The 19,583-nt window shown below is 38.3% G+C and overlaps 1 protein-coding gene across 2 annotated transcripts in view; it reads right to left on the bottom strand.

Moving 5' to 3' along the window:
• LOC134531122 (myrosinase 1-like) overlaps nt 1–19,583 on the bottom strand; it is a 213,356-nt gene that overhangs the window by 86,735 nt on the left and 107,038 nt on the right. For both annotated transcript variants that reach the window (XR_010074940.1, XM_063366692.1), the window contains exon 8: nt 15,031–15,179. Coding sequence is in view for 1 of the 2 variants with exons in the window: in XM_063366692.1 (XP_063222762.1) it covers nt 15,031–15,179 (149 nt within the window). In the remaining variant the exon portion in view is untranslated. The remainder of the gene's footprint in view (nt 1–15,030; nt 15,180–19,583) is intronic.

Consider the following 19,583-nt stretch of genomic DNA (forward strand, 5'->3'; position numbering starts at 1 on the left):
GTTCCTATCAACTTCATGGATTTTCAGACAGTTCAGAATTGGGTTATGCAGCAAGTGTCTACCTTCGTGTGGTTGATGTTGATGGGACAATCACGGTACACCTGCTCGCTGGCAAATCTAAAGTAGCCCCTGTCAAGGCCCAGTCTCTACCTCGGTTGGAGTTGTGTGGAGCTCTTCTCTTGTCTCGGTTGCTTCGTCACATGATAAATGTGCATGGAATGGAACTTGAATTCACCTCCATTGTTGCCTGGACTGATTCACAAGTAGCCCTAGCGTGGATCCACTATTCATCTCATGAGTTAAAAACATTTGTGGCAAATAGGGTTAGTGAGATTCAGGACCTGACCCCTTCAAGTTGGTGGAGGCACGTGCGTTCAGAACACAACCCTGCTGACTGTGGCTCACGTGGATTGTTACCTGCCCAGATACTTGACCACCACCTTTGGTGGACAGGCCCTGCATGGTTGACGTTACCTGCAGATGAATGGCCTGCAAGTGCTTCGTGTAGTGACATTTCCGATTTGGTCCAACAGGAGAAGAAGTCGTTGGCATTGGCAACTATTCTGTATACTGAAGACATTGATTCACTGGTCGAACGTTTTAGCAGTCTAATGAAGTTACTGAGAGTGACTGCCTATATTCTGCGTTTTGTTGCTAATTGTCGTCACTCACAAAGTGCTCGTGAATCAGGGACCCCGTGTCCTCGTGAGTTGGAGACTGCCTTAAATTTCTGGATACTTCGAGTTCAGTCGATGGTGTTCAAAGATGACCTGGCCTCTTTGAGAAAGAATAAGCGAACCTCACCACAGATACGGAAGCTTCATCCTTTCCTCGACTCTGATGGGTTTCTTAGGGTGGGTGGCAGGCTTGACCAGTCGAAGCTCCCGTTTCAACACAAACACCCGGCCTTGCTTCCTAAATCAAACCCCTTGACGAGCAGGATTATACAACACTATCACAACGTCAATCAACATCCCGGGATACAAGCACTTCAAAGTATTCTTAGAGAGAAATTTTGGATTCTCTCAGATAAGCAGGCAATCACCAGCTGTGTTCACCGCTGCTTGAAGTGTTTCAAGGCACAGCCACCCACTTTCACACCCCTCATGGGAAGTCTCCCGGCCATGAGAGTTCAGCAAGTGAAACCATTTTCGAAGGCCGGCGTGGATTACGCTGGCCCCTTTTTCATAAAACTGGCTCGTGTGCGCAAGGTCACTCTGTTGAAGGCCTATCTGTGTATATTTGTATGTTGTACCACTAAGGCGGTTCATGTGGAGTTGGCGTCTGACCTGTCGACTGAGGTGTTCCTTGCTGCATACAAACGTTTCATCGCCCGCAGAGGGAGATCCTCTGACCTCTATAGCGATTGCAGGACGAACTTTGTTGGAGCCCACAACCAGCTGACAGAACTGCAACGCATGTTGTCATCCTCATCGCATCAGCAGACCATAGTGGATTGTTTGGCTCCTTTTGGAGTGAGGTGGCACTTCAACCCTCCAGCCGCTCCTCATTTCGGAGGCTTGTGGGAGGCTGCAGTTAAGGCGTTCAAGTCACATTTAAATCGGGTCATTGGTGAACAGATTCTCAGCTTTGAGGAGCTCTACACGGTCGTGGTCCAAGTGGAGGCCATACTGAATTCTAGGCCACTTTGTCCATTAAGTTCCGATCCCAATGATCTGCGTGCTCTCACCCCAGGACACTTCTTGACCATGGAGCCGCTGGTGTCGCATCCTGAACCCGAATTGGAACAGGTACAACTTAACAGACTGCAGCGTTGGCAACTAGTATCGCGGTTGCATCAGGACTTTTGGCACCGGTGGCACCGCGAATATCTGCACACACTGCAGCAGCGTTCGAAGTGGCAAGATCAAACGATAGCTATCACACCAAACCAATTGGTGTTGATAAAGGAAGATAGAGTACCTCCCCTGCAATGGAAGTTGGGACGCGTCCTGCATCTTCATCCTGGATCTGATGGTGTGCCTAGGGTCGCTACAGTGCGTACCACCTCTGGGAGTCTAAAACGCCCTGTAGTGAAGTTGTGCCCATTGCCTCTTGAGTAGTGTTGAAATGGGTCATTTCAAGGTGGGCGGAATGTTTGGAGTGTGTATAGTGTACATAGGTATTTAAGTATTTTTGCTGACTTTACGTGTGCAACAAATTTGAGACTGAACATTCGAACATTTGAATTCCCGCGCTGCACAAGTAGCAGCGCCACCCCTTCACAGTTGGCCACCATGGTTCCAGAGTTGGCAACGCTTCCAAGGTTGGCAGCGCGTCGAACTTCCGTCAGGAAGTCAGTTCATCGTGTGCTTTCGTGATGGTAAGTGTGGCTATCGGGCCCGCTCACCATTGTTTTTCGTTTCGTAACGCAATCCGTTGCAATCGTTGTTTGTACAGTCAATTATTTCGCGTGATGCGAACAATTAGAAATACCCAAAATATTTCCAAGTAAATTTTGCAGCACACACTTTGAGCTTTAAAATATCGGGGAATTTATTGGTTACTGCAAGGTAGGGGGGGGGGGGGGGGTAAGTGAGCTCATGCGTATGGCTAGCATGTACCGACCTACTATGTGCATCCTTTTGTATTCGCAGTCCGTTCACGTAGCCTTCATAATTATTTGAGGAATAATATATTTAGTTTTAAACAGTATTCATGTTTATATAAAATAATTCATAAAACAACTAACATACATTTTTCTTTTTTGCACTTTATGTTAACAATAATGTATATTATATTTATGAATAACTTTAAACAATTTAAAAAAGTTTTAAATATTCTATTGTAGTTTAGATGACAGCATCACGGACTGCCCACCCGCCTCTAATATAAAAATAAGGAACCTTAATTTTAACAAATTGTCCTTAATCAATACATGTTGACCTTCTTCTGCATCAGTCATTGGCATTTACAAACTTTACTATGACACTAGTCGTCTGAAGGAAGTTCAATTTCTTCGTCGTAATTTGGAGAGTTAAGGCATGATAATCGATTACAGTTTCCACACATAGCAGAACAGCTTAGACAGGATTTTCTGCATTTGCAATTGTTACCGCATGAAGTATTACAGCTGCAGGAAACAAGACAAAGAAGGTAATCAGGGGCAAAGGCTTTGGTACTGGGAACAGGTTTTAAAACTTTATTTTTCCTGCAATTTTCCTTTACATATTCATGCCTCCAACCCCAATCTGTAGGTGGAAGTTTATTGCCCATCCATTGCACCTGGAGGTAAACTCGTAATAGATGTTGGTGAGCTGCTTCTGATGTGGGGGGCAATTGTGATAAATCAAAGTTAGATTTTAAAGCAGATTTACTTGTCATGGATGTAAATTTGTAGTAGCGAGCTTCATTCAGATTAGAATATCTCCTAAGCCTGTACATTTCAAGTATGAATGTCTCTCCCTTTTCGCGTAATTCATCGCGAGATATATCTTTTTCCAAAAATAACTCTGCTTGAAGTTTGGCTTGTGATACAACTTTGATCACATCAACAGATTTTGTCTTTCCCAAACCAAAAAATGACGAGGTGGTGTCACAGCCTGTAATTGCATATGCAAATAAAAGAAGTTTTCTGATGCTCTTGTGCATATTTTCTAGTGTTTGTATGTCATAATAAACAACGGAAGGCTTTTTGCAACAGATTTCTTTTCGAAACAATTTTCAGGCGCAAGAGCTACAAGCAGTACCAGAAGATCTGTGTCCGATCCCACAACTATGACTACATTGAATTTATTGAGATGTTCAATTCCTGTTTTTACGATGTCTAAGTCAGCATCTCCTGGGCTAGCTTATCCTTTTTGCAGATGATACATCAGTTATAATCACTGGGGAAACTTCAAAATCAGTACAGGAGAAAACCAATGGAGCCATTGAACGGATGAAAAATTGGTTCTCATACAACAAACTTGTATTGAATGTCTCTAAAACTAATTATATTAAATTCAGAAATAGGACCAAAGTAAATGAAAACAAATTTAACATAAAATTCAATGGAAAGAATATCTTGCAGGTTAACTCAGTAAAATTCTTAGGGGTATATATTAATGAGCAATTAAAATTTACGGAACACATAAATAATATTGTGAAAAAATTAAATTCAGCCTGCTATGTCTTGAGGTATCTTGTAGAATTAGTCAATTTAAAAACAATTAAAACTGTGTATCATGCATATTTCCATACAATCATGTCATACAATATTGAAATCTGGGGAAATGCCAAACTAAACGGAAATATACAAAAACTGCAAAAAAAAAAAAAAAGCCATTTGCATAATAACTAAAGATAAAAAAGTATCTAGTTACAGAAAAAAAATTAAGAAATTAGGAATACTAACATTTACAAATGAATTCATATACAGAACATTAATTTTCTGCTATAGACACCAAACCAAATTTAAAAGAAACAAAGATGTCCATCATTATAATCATAATACTCATGGCTGCAATAAATTGAGACCCATACGACACATCACTACTCAATTTGAGATAGGAATAGAGCACATTGGCAGAATACTTTTTAATATCTTACCTTACAAAATAATGGAAATCAGCAACATAGACAAATACAAAGCTTCCATAAAAAAAATACACTTGTATGCAATCCATTTTACAATTTAAAAGAATTTATGGAGTATACTGCTGAAAGAGGGGAAGCATTCTGGAACAGCTAGACTCCCTTGTATAGCTACAAAGACTTAACAACAATATCCTAATACCCTAAATCCTGCTTAATTTTAATTTTTTTTTTACTTAACTCTTTCAGTGCTGCAATCCACTGTAGTCGATTGCTATCCTCTTAGTTTAAAGTGCTGTGATCGACAAATGTCGATTTGCAACACTCAATTCATTGCGGAAGTCAATTTTATTCCCGGCTTGGTTATTTTCTACGTCTGTAATAGCCTGCGATCTGTAGAGGAAATTGTCAACTACTTGAGTTAGTGTGCCGGAGGTTCAGTGGATAAAAAATATTTTTTTTTTGTTATAATACTGATGATGTCACTGAATTGTTGCTGTGATATTTTTCTGCTTATAATCTTTATCTTACAAAATTATTCAATTTTTATAGCAAAAATGATGGCAAAATGATAAACTAAATATTATTTATGTATTTTTATAAGCATTAAAAATATGTTTCTATTTGGTTTTTGTTAACATTTTGAAGAGAGATAGAGTAAAAGAAATACTATCCTGCGTAAAATAATTGTTTTTATTCCATTTTGTTAGGATACATGATTTATAAATTATTTCAAAGTAATATTTTCACAGAATTTTTTTTTTTTTGGTATTAGACAAAACAGATATTTTTCATTGCAATTTTTTGTAAAAAAAAAAAAAACTTTTTCATGGCAGAAATCATGGCAGACCGTAAGCATTTTTATGATCCATCAAAACAAGAAGATTACGAAAAATTACTAAAACTTTTAGCTGCCGATTCTGAATCAGAAGACGAAACACTTAACAGTTAAAGTGATAGTGATGTAGATGTAGAGTGCAACAAGTCAAACTCTGATAAGTCAATCTCTGACAGTGAAAACGAGATGCGTCTGTAGATAGAAGTAACTGGTTCCGTGTGAGTAAAGAAACTCCAGTGCATTTGAATTTGTGTACTGGTGATTCATTTGACTTGTCTGTTGTAAGCATCCAGTAAATTTTAGTAGCCAATATAGTGCATTTTCGCAATTTATGCCCAGATCTGTGTTTGCTTATGTCGCTGAAGAATCAAATTTGTATGCTCAACAGTTTTTGGACAAAACACATGATCGAGATATGCTAAATGGAAAGACTGTACAACCGAGGACATTGAGGCAATGGTAGCTATGAAAATAGGGATGGGCATGTGCCGAAAGCCATCACTGAAAGATTACTTTTCAGAAACAAACTGGCTTCTTCGAATACAAAATTTTGGAGAAGTTATGTCCAGAGTAGGCCTGTTCAAATATTCAAATATCAAAACGAATAGTTTATTATTCGTATTCGATTCAATTTCGAATACTAACACTTCGAAAAAACGAATATTCAGTCATTTACGAAAAAGGCTGAGCGGGATCATTGAAACCAGGAAACATTTCGGGATCACTGAGGTTTCTCTCGTTGGGTGGGGGCAAAAGTTCCGCGGGATTTTCTTAATGTTTTAGAGTTATGTATGTGGAGTTATTCCACTACATCTGGCCACGTAAAGCTCGTTTGAACACAGTAATTCGGAGCGATAACTAACGTATTTTATGTAGAAGAATGTCGTCACGTCGTTTAAAATAGATTTGAACTATCAGCATACTGATAAAGATAAATACGTGTCTCTATAATCCACACAACCAGGGTGTTATAGGTGACAGTTTTGTGATTATAGGGTGAAACATGGTATGTCGGCACTGTAATTTTGTTCCGAACGTGACGGTGAAGAGAAAGAAAATTGTACAGACCATGTGGAAAACGTCTGGCCGCATACTCACAGCAAAGACTCCAAAAGCCTAACATGTTATGTCAATGTTTTTTAATAGGATAATACACAGTAAACAACAGGATGCAGGCGGCCACCCCTTCCCCCCCCCCCCCTTCAAACCCTTCCCACCCATCCCAAATTATCATGTGACAAAATTTCTTGTTAAGCCTAATATATTTCTTAAAACTGTCAATGTATTAAATTATAAATTACTATTAAAATTTTTCACCAATCGTAAATTTTTAAGTAAAACAAAATAACAGAAATTTTCATTTAAAACATAAAAATAATAATTTTTTCAACTTTTTAATAATTTTTTTTTTCAAGTAATTAGGCACTTAGGGTAGTTTCACGAGTAAAAATGCTGCTCTGAAAGAGTTAATAAATACATACAAACCTCTCTGAAACAACCCCTCACGGTTCCCAGGAATAGTGTCGTAATAGAGGGGGGGTCGTGACGGGGGGGCGTAATAGATGTTTTCCGAAATTTTAAGTTCATTTCAACCCCCCCCCCCCCCTTCCCACACCGCTACTCGCTAAGAAACCAGCCGTACAATGGCAGGATACTGTCACTCACAATGCTAGACGGCTTTGCTTTAAACCCACTTCAACCTTCATGATAAGTCCCACGCCCTACAGGCCACCTCTAAAGAAAATATGTCAAAAGACAGTTTATTATTACTGGTTAGTTTACATGTACGTACAGTAGAATCCCACCGATGCGACCCCCCTCTGATGCGTCCATTCCGTTTATACGACCGTTTTTTGAGAAACCGTGAAAAATTTGAGCAGAGAAAGTCGAAAATTTGAGTAAAATCGGCTGAAAAACAAGTCTGTTACACTTTGTTGGGCGCTATGAGTTCACGTTTATCTTGGCGAGCGCTGTACTGTATGCAAGTAAAGCTTAATATTATAAAAGAAGTTGACAGTGGAGGAAAAACAAAAACTGAAATAGCTAAAGAATTCAATATTCCACTCTTGTCCTTGTCGACGATACTAAAAAATCGTGAAAAAATTGAACTAGCTTTGACGAGTTCTTGCGAGTTATCTAGAAAAAGACTGCGTGGTCCAAAACACGAAGAAATGGAAGCTACCTTGTTACAGTGGTATCAAGAAATGCGTGCAGCAAACTTGCCAATTTCTGGCCCAATGATACAGAAAAAGGCAGATTACCTAGCATTGAGGTTAGGGATTTCGGACTTTAAGTTCAGCAGTGGTTGGCTACAAAGATTTAAAGATTGCAACAATCTTGTTGGAAAAACTGTATGTGGGGAGTCTGCAGCTGTTGATACGACCAAAGTGAAGGATTGGTTACAGTCTGTTCAGCCAATACTTGATCAGTACGATCAAGATGACATATTTAACATGGATGAGACAGGTATATTTTATAACTTGTTACCAAACAAGACATTGGCTGTAAAAGGTGAAAAGTGCCATGAAGGGAAACACAGCAAAGAACAAGTAACTGCTTTGTTGTGTTGTAACCAAAGCGGCAAAACAAAAATTCCTCCCCTTGTTGTGGGAAAATTCCAAAAACCAAGGTGTTTTAAGAATATAAGCAATCTCCCATGTGACTATGAAGCCAACTCAGCTGCTTGGGTAACCATCCCAATTTTCCAGAAATGGTTAATTAAACTTGAAAGACGCATGGCTTGCAAAAACAAGAAAATTTTACTGCTGTTAGACAGGTGTTCTGCTCACTCTTCTGCAGGACTTGAGCTGTCGCATGTGAGATTGCTGTACCTCCCAGCCAACACAACAAGTTTCCTGCAACCTTTAGATCAGGGGATCATCCAGAACGTGAAAAAAAAACTACAGGACTCGTCTCACTTCATACTTGATTCGTCAGATTGAGTTGAAAAAGGAGGCAAACTTCAAGTGGAATGTTTTGAATGCAATGAAAAATATTGTTATGGCATGAGATGCAGTTACACCTTTTACCATTGCAAATTGCTTCAGGAAAGCTGGTATTGGTGCCAGTGAAGTTCAGGCTCCAGAAGTAGAAGTAGAAGATTGCAATGTGGAAGAATGGGACCAGCTTGAGGAACATCTACAGTTTCAGGAACCATTCAGTGATTTTGTGCGAGTGGATGACGATGTGGCAACAAGTGCAGCACCAGTGGATGATGAACTGATGTGTATCAACAAGGCTCAGTCTTGTGCTGTGCAGGCAAGTGTTGACGAAACTGGAAGTGAAGAAAATGAAGATGATGAAGTGTGTTCATCACTACGGAGTAAGAAGGATGCCAACAGTGCTTTAGCAACATTCGAAAATGTGCTATCAAATATTGATGTTGGCACTGAAACACTTCTGGCCTTTGATAAACTTTGTTCTACAGTAAACAATGCCTATAAAAACAAAATAACACAAACCAGAATTGACAATTTTTTCAAACGGAAGGTTGAAACAGATAATGTTTGAATCTATTAAGGTGCTATGTAATTTTGTATGCAAGATTTTTTTTTAAGGTTTTTGTTTATATGGGTTCTTCTGTAGGTATTGCATTGAGTTGGTTTTTTAGTGTTTTTAAATAATTTTATGTATGTAGTGAAGCCAGCATATATTACAAACCAAGTATTTTCTTGTTGGTTGTAACTATAGTTATATCAATTTTTTTTCTTCTGTCTTGATGATTTCCAATAGTTTGGTTAATACAAACTCTGTTATTACAAAGTGCTAAGATTTCAACAGTTAATGTTTGTATCTATAAAGTGCTATGTAATTTTGTAAGTTTTTTTGAAGCTTTTTGTTTGTATTATGGGTTCTTCTGTAGGTACTGCATTGAAATGTTTTTTTAGTGTTTTTAAATAATGTTATGTGTATAGTGGAGCCAGCTTATATTACAGTGTATTTTCTTTGTGGTAATATTACAGGCATTACAAGTTAAATCAATTTTTTTTTCTCCTGTTGTCATGATTTCCAATAGTTTGGTTAATACAAACCCTCGTTATTACAAAGTGCTAAAATTTGGACCCTTCAGGTTAGTAATAATGAGGTTTGACTGTATTAGTAATCCCGCATCTGTCAGTGTCTTTTGCACCGTAATTAAATGAGCGAACTAGGTTTACATTTGCCAAACAATTTTGACGTCTATATTGTTTTGTATTAAAATGGCACATAGTTCAAAGTGTACAGCTTGATGTGTACTCTGAGGTTACTACATATTGTTATACTTTAAATGTTATCATATTGCTACGGTAGAGCCCCTCGCGGCGAAGTAAAGTAAGACGCAAAATAGTTGCGTATGTTTGCTGCTGATATAGATCTCTCGGTGGGATTTGTTGAAATGCTCTGTAATGGACATTCGTAAGCAGTATCAATAAATCGAATGCCATCTTTGCAATGTACAAAGTTGTGTAAAATGCAAGACGATTTTACTATAATATCAGCAAAATCGAGACTGACGTCAAGAGGCCTGTGTAAAATTAGCCATTTATTGCTAAGTATACCGAAAGTACACTCAACCGTACGGCGTGCCCTTTTGTGCCGATAGTTGTAAACTTTCTTCATGGTACTCAATGATTTTCTTCCATATGGTTGTAAAACGTGTCTCGACAAGCCAAACGCCTCATCTGCTATCAAACAGTGTGGCAACGATTTTCCATTTTCATCATTCAGCAAAGTACAGTCATTTGGTTCAATTAATTGATTGTGCTGCAACCTTTTACCCATGTTTGAATTCTGAAATATACTGGAGTCACTTGCTGCCCCATTCGCACCGACGTCTACAAATACAAATTTATAATCTGCATCTACCCAAGCCATTAGAACTATGGAAAAATACTTTTTGTAATTAAAACAGTGTGAACCTGTATTTGCCGGCTGAATCATTCTGATATGTTTGCCGTCTATCGCGCCCAATAGGAAAATGTGTCCGTTGGTAAAACTGGTTAGAGATAATCAGCCAATCTTCTTCATTCTTCTCTGGCATGTATAGTTGGTGCAAATTCCAAATTGTGCTACAAGTAGACTTTACAATTTCTCGTACTGTTTTGGGGTTCCCAACAAATATTCAAATGATATGCTGTACAAGCTGGCACCGGTAGCAAGATATCTGAAACAAAAAACCCTTTTATAAGATCAAATGAGGCACAATAATAATTTAACACACACACATCCTCACAAACACACACATAAATGAATAATGTAGTATACGTAAATACCTATTTATTATTAAGTGATATTTACGATCAAGGATTATTTGTATTATACTTTTGTTTCAGGTAAACTTGTACAAAGAAAGTGGAAAAATATAAGAGCTTGTTTCTCACGAGAGCTACGAGAGCAAAAATCTACGAAGTCGGGTCAAGCCAATAAGAAGAGAAGAAAGTACAAACATTTTGATCAACTATTATTTCTTCTCCCAAGCATGGAGACTCGCGAGTCCTCAGGAAACGCAGGTTCTGTACAGGAAGGTGATTGCAAAGAAGACAGTGCAGAAGATACCGATGAAGATGTAGCACAACGAACCGAACATACCCGAAAGAAAAATACAAATAAAACCTCTTATGAAGAACGTCTTCTGGACATTTAAAATAAAAAACGAGTTGATGACAACAAATTGATCGAAATATTGGGCAAATCTAAAAATGAATGTAGCGATGACGAGAAGGAAAAACATTTTGCGATGTCTTTGGTTCCATTGTTAAAAGCAGGACGTTCAAAAACAAAACTGTCACAGAATGATACAACCCTCATACTTCTCTCAACATTCTCAAGTGCATATACCATCTACAAGTCATCAATATTCCCATATAACACCCACATATTTTGCCTCCCTACCACCGCCGAGTCCCCAAAACCCGGTGTATTATTCACATGTACCATCTCCCGACGACTGTTCAGCCGCCTCAGCTACGTCGAATAGTATTCAATCTTGTTTCACAATTTACTCCTAATGAAGATTCTGAAGTATACGACATTTGCCAGGATTGCAACATCACAACGGACAATCCTTAGAAGTATGTTTGTTTGTTTCTGTTTGATTACAGGTGCTTTAATTATTGTTGTATAATTGAAAATATTTGTGATGTGTTTCATTTTCCGTACATTCCTTTAAGAGAGACGTCAAGGAACATTCTTTATCTAACTCTTAAATTTCTCAACAATAACTACAATAGGTATATCTTATGTAAGTATTGTATAAATTGTACGTGTGTCCTATCATCTACTTGTGATTGTAATAATACGTTTAAATAAACAAATACATTATAAAACATTAAATTTTATCAATTAAATTAATTTATTGTGTATACTTACCTTAAAGTTACAGCAAGTCTTTCTTCAGCTGGGACAGACAATCTCATGTTTGTATTGTTGCATGTTAATGCAGGTGTAATAAGGCGCAGTAATTCATTAAAACTTCCAACACTCATTCGAAAATACCGAAAAAATTTCTTTGGATGATGCCGAAGTTTATGAAACATAGTGTAAAACTTTCCATTTATTAGCCTGTCCCACCAAAGAGGGTGCACCCAGTATAATTTTTTACGGTATTTTCGTTTCCATCTTACTATTTCGCAAATTATGACTGTCTCTTCCAAATCCATGTCGACAAATGACGCTTGGATTTCCAAAAGGTTTTGTGACTGTCATCCTTCATGAGTGCACTCCGCTTTGATGAAGTGACGTGACAGTGACAGAAATATTTTTGTCACGGTGACAAAAGTCACTCATGCGTGCTAGGCCTTAGTGTTACAAAAATGAGTGAACTGAATAGACAAAGAAACAAAAGTAATTACACTTAAAGAAAATGTGGAAATGTGGAAATGCCCAGAGAACTAGACAAAGGGAATAAAAGTTGAAGTTGCGCAGTCGTAAGGCATTGCAGCGACAACAGTAAGTACGACTGTTAATAAACATGAAAAAATTGAAAAAAAATGTTATTATGATACGTTGTTTGGTTGCAAAAGACATTGTTATGGAGATCACCAAGGTCTTAAGATTCTTTGAACAAATGGTTGAAATATCATCAATCACAAAATGTCCCAATAACTGGCCCAATGTTACAAGCAAAAGCAAAACAGTTTGCATTGCTTATGGACATAAAGACTTCCAAGCCAGTTCAGGGTGGTTGCACCTATTCCGGGAACGACATGGTATATCACGGTAGGTTGTGTGTGGGGAGGACAAAGATGCAGACTCAGAGGCAGCAAACCAGTGGAAGGAAGAAAAACCGAGGAGTATTTTTAAGTCTTACTCATATGAAAATATTTTCAATGCTGATGAGACTGCATTCTTTTCTTTTTACAAGCTCGTCCCTTTTTTTTACAGCATATAAATGTATATACTGGCATGTAAAGCTGAATTAGGTGATGATTCTGACTGTACCTGTGACAGCAATGGAAGCTGTTCCAAGTTTAGAAAAACTGAAAAAATTTATGTCTAAATCTGAAAATGTTCCAGAAGTGATCAGGAAATCTTTATAAGACATAGAACATTTTGTTCAACATAGAATCATTCAAACTCAAAAATAAACTAATATATTATATTTCTTTAAAAATAAATCATTATTCAATATGCAGAAACACCAATATTTAAAATGTCAGATTTTCACCAGTGTTGTAGCCTATAATAATGCATTTTGGAAATATTTTTTGATATTATTACATTTCACTTAATGAAATAAAAAGATTTTCTTTCTTTTTCATTTGAGGGTTTTTTGTTTTACTGTCCGAAAGACGAAACAACTGAATCCAATCACTTTCAATATTTTTTTCTCACGCGTTCAGCTCATCCATCCAATTGTCAATAATTGCTTTTTGCTCGGGCAATGAAAATTAAGCAGGAAAAAATAACAAACGTAGATTAAGTCCTTCAGTAAAATGTTACTTAAAGAACACAACTAGTGAGGCCCCAAACCTGGCCGCACCTGGCGAAACATAGTCGCCACGAGCCAAAATGCCGACAAAGATAGTCACAATTTCTAATTAAATGGCCGAATGAAAATAAAAATGTTACGTTAACTTAAAACTTGGCATGGCTCTGACCACCAACGTCAAATTTTCTATTCCACAATTCTCATACATATTTGGCGAGAAGCCACCGAACGCGCCCTCATTGTGCAGCGATCGACAGACGACTGACGAGATCATGGCACTGGTTCCTCCACGCAGGAAGGGCAGTCACACGCCCTCACCGACCAATCACATACACTCTTCATTCACACTAACAATTACAAGCCAATCAGAACACAGAACATATATACTGAAAACCATTTTCACACATATAAACAGGGGATTCACTTTCTCCTTCTCTCTCCAACACCGTGGGAGAGTAGTTCTCCTCCAGTTCCTACGCAGTGACGAGATATCGTTACAGTCTCTCTCTTACTGGGGAATCACTGTTTCGTTCTCACTCGCACTTACAGGCCTCTTATGCCTCTCTCTTTCTACACATCACCCCAGACACAGTCCCTTGTTCTAGAACCATTATGCAACACATAATATTAGGTAAATATAACTAGCAAAACAAAGTTGAAAGGATGACAGAAGAAACATGATTATTAAATAATTATAAATTCAAAATAAAATATACTGGCAACCTAACCCATTCTTAGTAACAATTTTATTAGTAGAAAAGGCTTGTTTACTGCTGACAAGGCCGCGGCTAGTCCCTGTTATTAGTGGCGCGTCTCCGGCTGCTCAGGGGCGGTAGATTAGGGTTCGTGCCTCGTGGCCTAAGGGATCTAGCCTTCCCAGGATGACTTCAGGAAATAAAAGTCCGCATGAAGTTTCCGGGTTTTATGTACGATAAACCACACCCTTTACATGGGGCTACCGCGGTCCCGCCTGTGGCAATCTCAATAAGGGCGATGCCCGGTTCCGCGCGCTTTAGTTTCCCCGCACACTGCAAGGGGCGTCCCATCCGTACTATATGCTGCGTTGCCAACACCGGCCTCACCCGAGCTGTGGAGCGACGTCTCCCGCGTCCACCTCCCTGCATCTCCCGAGCGCGACTGACCCCCCCCCCCCCACGTGCCGCGACCTTGACTCCCCTCCTCCGCGAGCCCGCGGAACGCGCGGATTGGCCACAGGCGGAGAACCACGGCCTAGGCGCCCGATGAATAATACGAATAAAATAAATAAAAAATAATATGAACTATAAAAACAAATAAATATAAAATGAAATAGAATACAAAATAGGTACCTGCAAAAGAAAACACAAGTCTACACTGCACCCTCGGCGAGTAGAAACACTTCCACGAAGCACCACTCGGCAGGAGAAGGCATTGTCATGACATATAGGCCTGTAAGAGTTAAGGAGGCCTTTGGGCCGACGTCACTGCAATGCTACAATATTTCTCTTTCAATGATATGTATTTGTCAGTACTAAGTACCAAAACTTGACATCCCTGTAAGTGCTTAGTACTGTACAAGGGTTAGTAGAATGTCGTAACCAGAATACTCAATGAACACTAGACACAAAAGAACTAACAGAACAGAGTCTTTGAATAATTTCCTGTGAAAAATGCTTGTTAAGGGTAGTCGAATGTCACAACGCAATTGAGTTCAAACAATATTTTCCTAATTGAATAAGTGCTGATGAGACATAGCTGCCAGTGTGAGCTTGACTGATGCAGCACTGACCTTCAGCCACGAGGAAGCGGATGCTGGCCATGATGGGTCTTGACTCATGACCACGCCTGCGTCGTGGTCCTTGGATGGCACGCCTCCCGCGTCGCCAGGCGTGGCCAGCAGTGTTGAGTAGTGGTTGAGGGCGAAGTAGTCGGCTGATCCTGGAACAGTATCCACCAATGTTCCTGATGCGTCAGTTAAACTATGATGAAGTTTTATTATGCAAGGTCCACTGATTTTTTTAAAGATTTATTTTATTTATTTTATTTTATTAATAAGGTTTAAATTTTTTTTTTATCCTATTTGGAAGTTTTTGTTGTCAGTGATTAAATTTTCAGATTTTATGAAATCATTTAATTAAAATTCCATTTATTAAATCTGAGGTGATCATGTGGGACTGGTAAAGTTTCTGTTGTAATCATTGCAGGGTGTCCACTGTACGGGAAAATACGGGAAGTACGGGAAAAGTACGGGATATTTTTTTAAATACGGGAATGTACGGTAAAGTCATTGTTTTGTACTGGAATTTCACACAAAGGTAAGTTTATGAGGGAAGGTAAAATGATCAAGAAAAGTTGGTGCATTTGAAACTCAAATTAAAGGTAATACGAATTTGCGCAGAACATGAATTACGCCACGCTGCGAACCGAGATCCAATGAACGAAAACGTCAAAAACTGTCGGCTTGCCTTGCCAGAGTGCGTTCTGAGCATGGCCATGGCGTGGCTAGGTTGCCGTGTTCGCTCGGATACACTCAGTTCTCGGCTAACATGGGACCATACGTACTATATGTCTTGTACGCCTTCACGGCCGAGCTGTTGTGTGCGCGGTGTAGGAAGGATTAATATAATATATCACATATGGGACTTTAGTGTTTTTAATGATTTACATGAATTTGAATTTAACCGACAAACGCATGTGTTTTAAAATACACTAGAACCCCGATTTTACGAAGCATCGATTTTACGAATACATTCTCAGGAACCGTCAAACAATCTGAAATTTTGACATAAAAAAAATAATCGGAAAAGATTTGAAAAAATCACAATAAAAGATTATGCAAATGTTATTTTTTAACACGCATTATATATTTTGTGCAGGCTTTAATACCCTTCTTACTAATGGTTCTATTAGATAAGCAAAAAAAAAAAAAAAAACATGGGGCATTCTGTGTATGAATGCGGCGGCGGTAGCTTCTGCGACGTAAGTAGGCGCGCGCGTGACTCGTCCAGCCCGGCTAGCGGCAGCATGACATCATATGGCTTACCTCTCCCTCCCCTGCTGGACATTCTTCAAGACTCATCCCTCCCAGAAACACAGACCATCCTGTCACCCCTCCTCCCTCCCTCTAACATTCCAGCATTTCCTACCTTCGTGCAACATTTTGCGTGAAAAACTGTCAACACGGTTATTGCGACTCTTTGTTTTGAAGTTTCGTTCGTTGCTTATGTAGTGATATTTCTCTAGTTTTAAATTGTATGAATATTCACTTGTTGTAATAAGGGTCAGTTATTATTTTTTTTACTTGTTTTATTTTTGATAATAAAATGTGCGTCATGTTCCGTGCGCAACGTGGCAAAATGAAGTATAATTCTAAATGGGAGCAAGAGTTCTCGTGGCTATTGCCTGATGCTAATGATGTGTACAAAGCTAAATGCAAACTATGTGCCAGAAATTTCGATGTGGATTCTATGGGAAGGAGTGAGATTGTTTCGCATAACAATGGGAAGGAACACATTTCAAGAATGAAAATTCAGCTCTCTACACCATCTCTAAAATATTCATTTTCACCTGCATCTCTATTAACTGATTCTTCATCAATTGCATCTGCTTCGTCAGTTGTATCTGTTTCATCAAATCAAGGAAGTTGTGGTAAGGAAGATGGCTTGGGACAAGAGAAGTCGATTGGTGAGTTGTCAGGTCGTTTGCTTGCTGTGGGAACTTCACATGCAAATGAAGGTGTTGGTATCAAAAGAATGTTGACAAAAGACAGTGTAACCAGGGCAGAAGTGAATTGGTGTCTGTCAACAGTACTGAACCACTCTTCCCTGCGTATAGCAGAATAAACTGTACCCTGTTTAAGAAAATGTTCCCGACATGCGAAATAGCCAACATCATGCAACTACACACGACTAAAATTGCATACTCGGTTGTTTATGGTCTAGCACCGTACTTCACAAATGAATTAGGAAGTCTGCTAAAATCTTGTAACAAAATTACTGTAGGCTTTGACGAATCACTCAACACAGTAGCTCAGTGTCAGCAAATGGATGTGGCTGTGCAGTTCTGGGACGTTCATGCTAATACAGTTTTCTCAAGATACTAGACATCAATTTTTTTAAAACATACCACAGCAGATTGTCTTCTTCAGGGCCTTAAAGATGCATTGAAAAACTTTCCTTTGAAAAAAATACTGCAGTTGTCTATGGATGGACCCAATGTCAATTTTAAACTTCACAGAATTTTAAACACATAGCTTTCTTCATCTCAGGTCGAGGGACAAAGTTGCTTGACATTGGATCATGTGGTTTGCACACTTAGCATAATGTTTTTAAAGTTGGTGTTAAAGGCACTTTGTGGGGTCTGAACGAATTCCTTCAATCTCTTTATTACCTTTGGAAATATTCCCCTGCCCGACGAGGAGACTACATTCAGATTACAGGGAGTTCTGTTTTTCCACTGAAATTTTGCAGTGTTAGATGGCTAGAAAATGACAGCATAGTAACAAGAGCTTTGCAGATTCTTCCTCATGTTGCGAATTATGTAAAAGCAGTTGAAGGTACTCCTAAGGAACCAAAGTGCAGTAGTTTCAGAACTGTCGTCAGTAACCTGAAGGACATAATATTGCTAGCAAAACTGACATTCTTACAATCTCTGTCAAAGGAGTTTGAGCCTTTTCTCAGGGAATTTCAAACTGACTGCCCGATGACCCCGTTTTTATTTGAAACACTTTCAGCTCTTGTGCAAAATACCATGGCAAAAATAGTCAAATCTGAAGTAATGAACACAGACATTAAGAAAACTGATGTTGGGAATAAAGCAAACCTCGTGTATGCAAAAGACATTGATATTGGTTTTGCAACAAGGTCGGCTCTTAAGAAATGCAAGGGTACATCAGAAAAAGATATCCTTGTTTTCAAAATTGATTGTAGGACATTCTTAATTTATTCAGAAATGTATGGAGAGATCACCTTTGAAGTATGCTTTTACAAAAGCTGTTTCTTGTCTCAGTCACCATGTTTTTGCATCAGAAGAGGGTATTGTGAGGTTAAAAATGGCTCTTGAAACAGTTGTTACAAATAATGTAATACAAGGCAATGTAGCAGATCAAATACAGCATGAGTACACAGACTTGCAGACTAAGGAAAGTGTCAAGTATCAAATGACAACTTATGCTAGGAGCGAAAAGCGTGTGGATAAATTTTGGATGGAAGTGCTTGGGCACAAGTTAGAGTACGAAAACTTAAAGAATTTTGTCCAGCTCATTCTTATTATGTCTCACGGAAACTCAAATCTCGAAAGAGGTTTTTCAGTTAATCGAGAATGTCTAGTGGAAAACTTAAAAGAACAGTCTCTTGGGCCACAGCGAATGATTTATGATTCAGTGACTGCAAAGGGTGGAATGGACAGTATTGAAATAACAAAATCACTTATTTTTTCTATGAGGAATGCTAGTGGAAAATACAAGGAAGCTCTTGAAAGACAGCGACAAGAGAAAGTGACAGAGGAGCGGAAGGAAGATGAAATCAGTGAACTTGAAATGAAAAAAAGGAAAGGAAACTTGCTGAAATTGCAGCCAAATTACATATACTAAAAAAATGAAATTTGGTAGTCTTGGACTAAACAAAGTTAAATATTGTGATGCTGTCACTGTTTTGACAAAACACAACTATTATTTAGATAACTTTGCTTGTATATTCTTGTGTATTTAGGATTTGTTATAGATGGAATTGCTTCTAAAGATGGTATTTTAATCTCAAGAATGATAAACTTGGAAAACAGTTGTGGCACTTGTTATTCTGTGACTTTTAATTGTGATGCGAAGAGATGAGATGCAGTGCCCACATCATATTCAACTACCTACTTGGTAAGTTAGCTAATTGTAATACATTCTTGTATATTGTTAATTTGTTATACTTGCCTCTTATTGAGACAGATTCATGTTTGTGTAGTTCCCAAGAAATTTTTGTAGAAATCTGCTGAGAAATGACGGAAAAATTTTACCCGGTGAAAAATGTACTTGAAATTTTTTTCATGTACTGGAAATTTTATTGAGTTTATAAGTGGGACACCCTGCATTGTTTTATCCTGTTAGATGTTGTGTGTTTTATAAAGTAATCAGTGGCGATAAAACATTTTCATTATGCATTTTCATAGTTTTGTTTGAGATAATTTGTTTTACTAATAACAACTGGTTTAATGTAAAACGACAAACAAAAACAACAAACATTCTTTATATTTTTTATTATGAATATATGAATATGAATATTTTAACATTTTGTTAATTTTTCATTTTCTTGCTGTATCCAAAGTAAAAAAAAAAGTGAATTCATTCACAAAAATATT

Source organism: Bacillus rossius, chromosome 3 (assembly GCF_032445375.1).
Source record: "Bacillus rossius redtenbacheri isolate Brsri chromosome 3, Brsri_v3, whole genome shotgun sequence".
Classification (NCBI taxonomy): Eukaryota; Metazoa; Arthropoda; class Insecta; order Phasmatodea; family Bacillidae; genus Bacillus; species Bacillus rossius.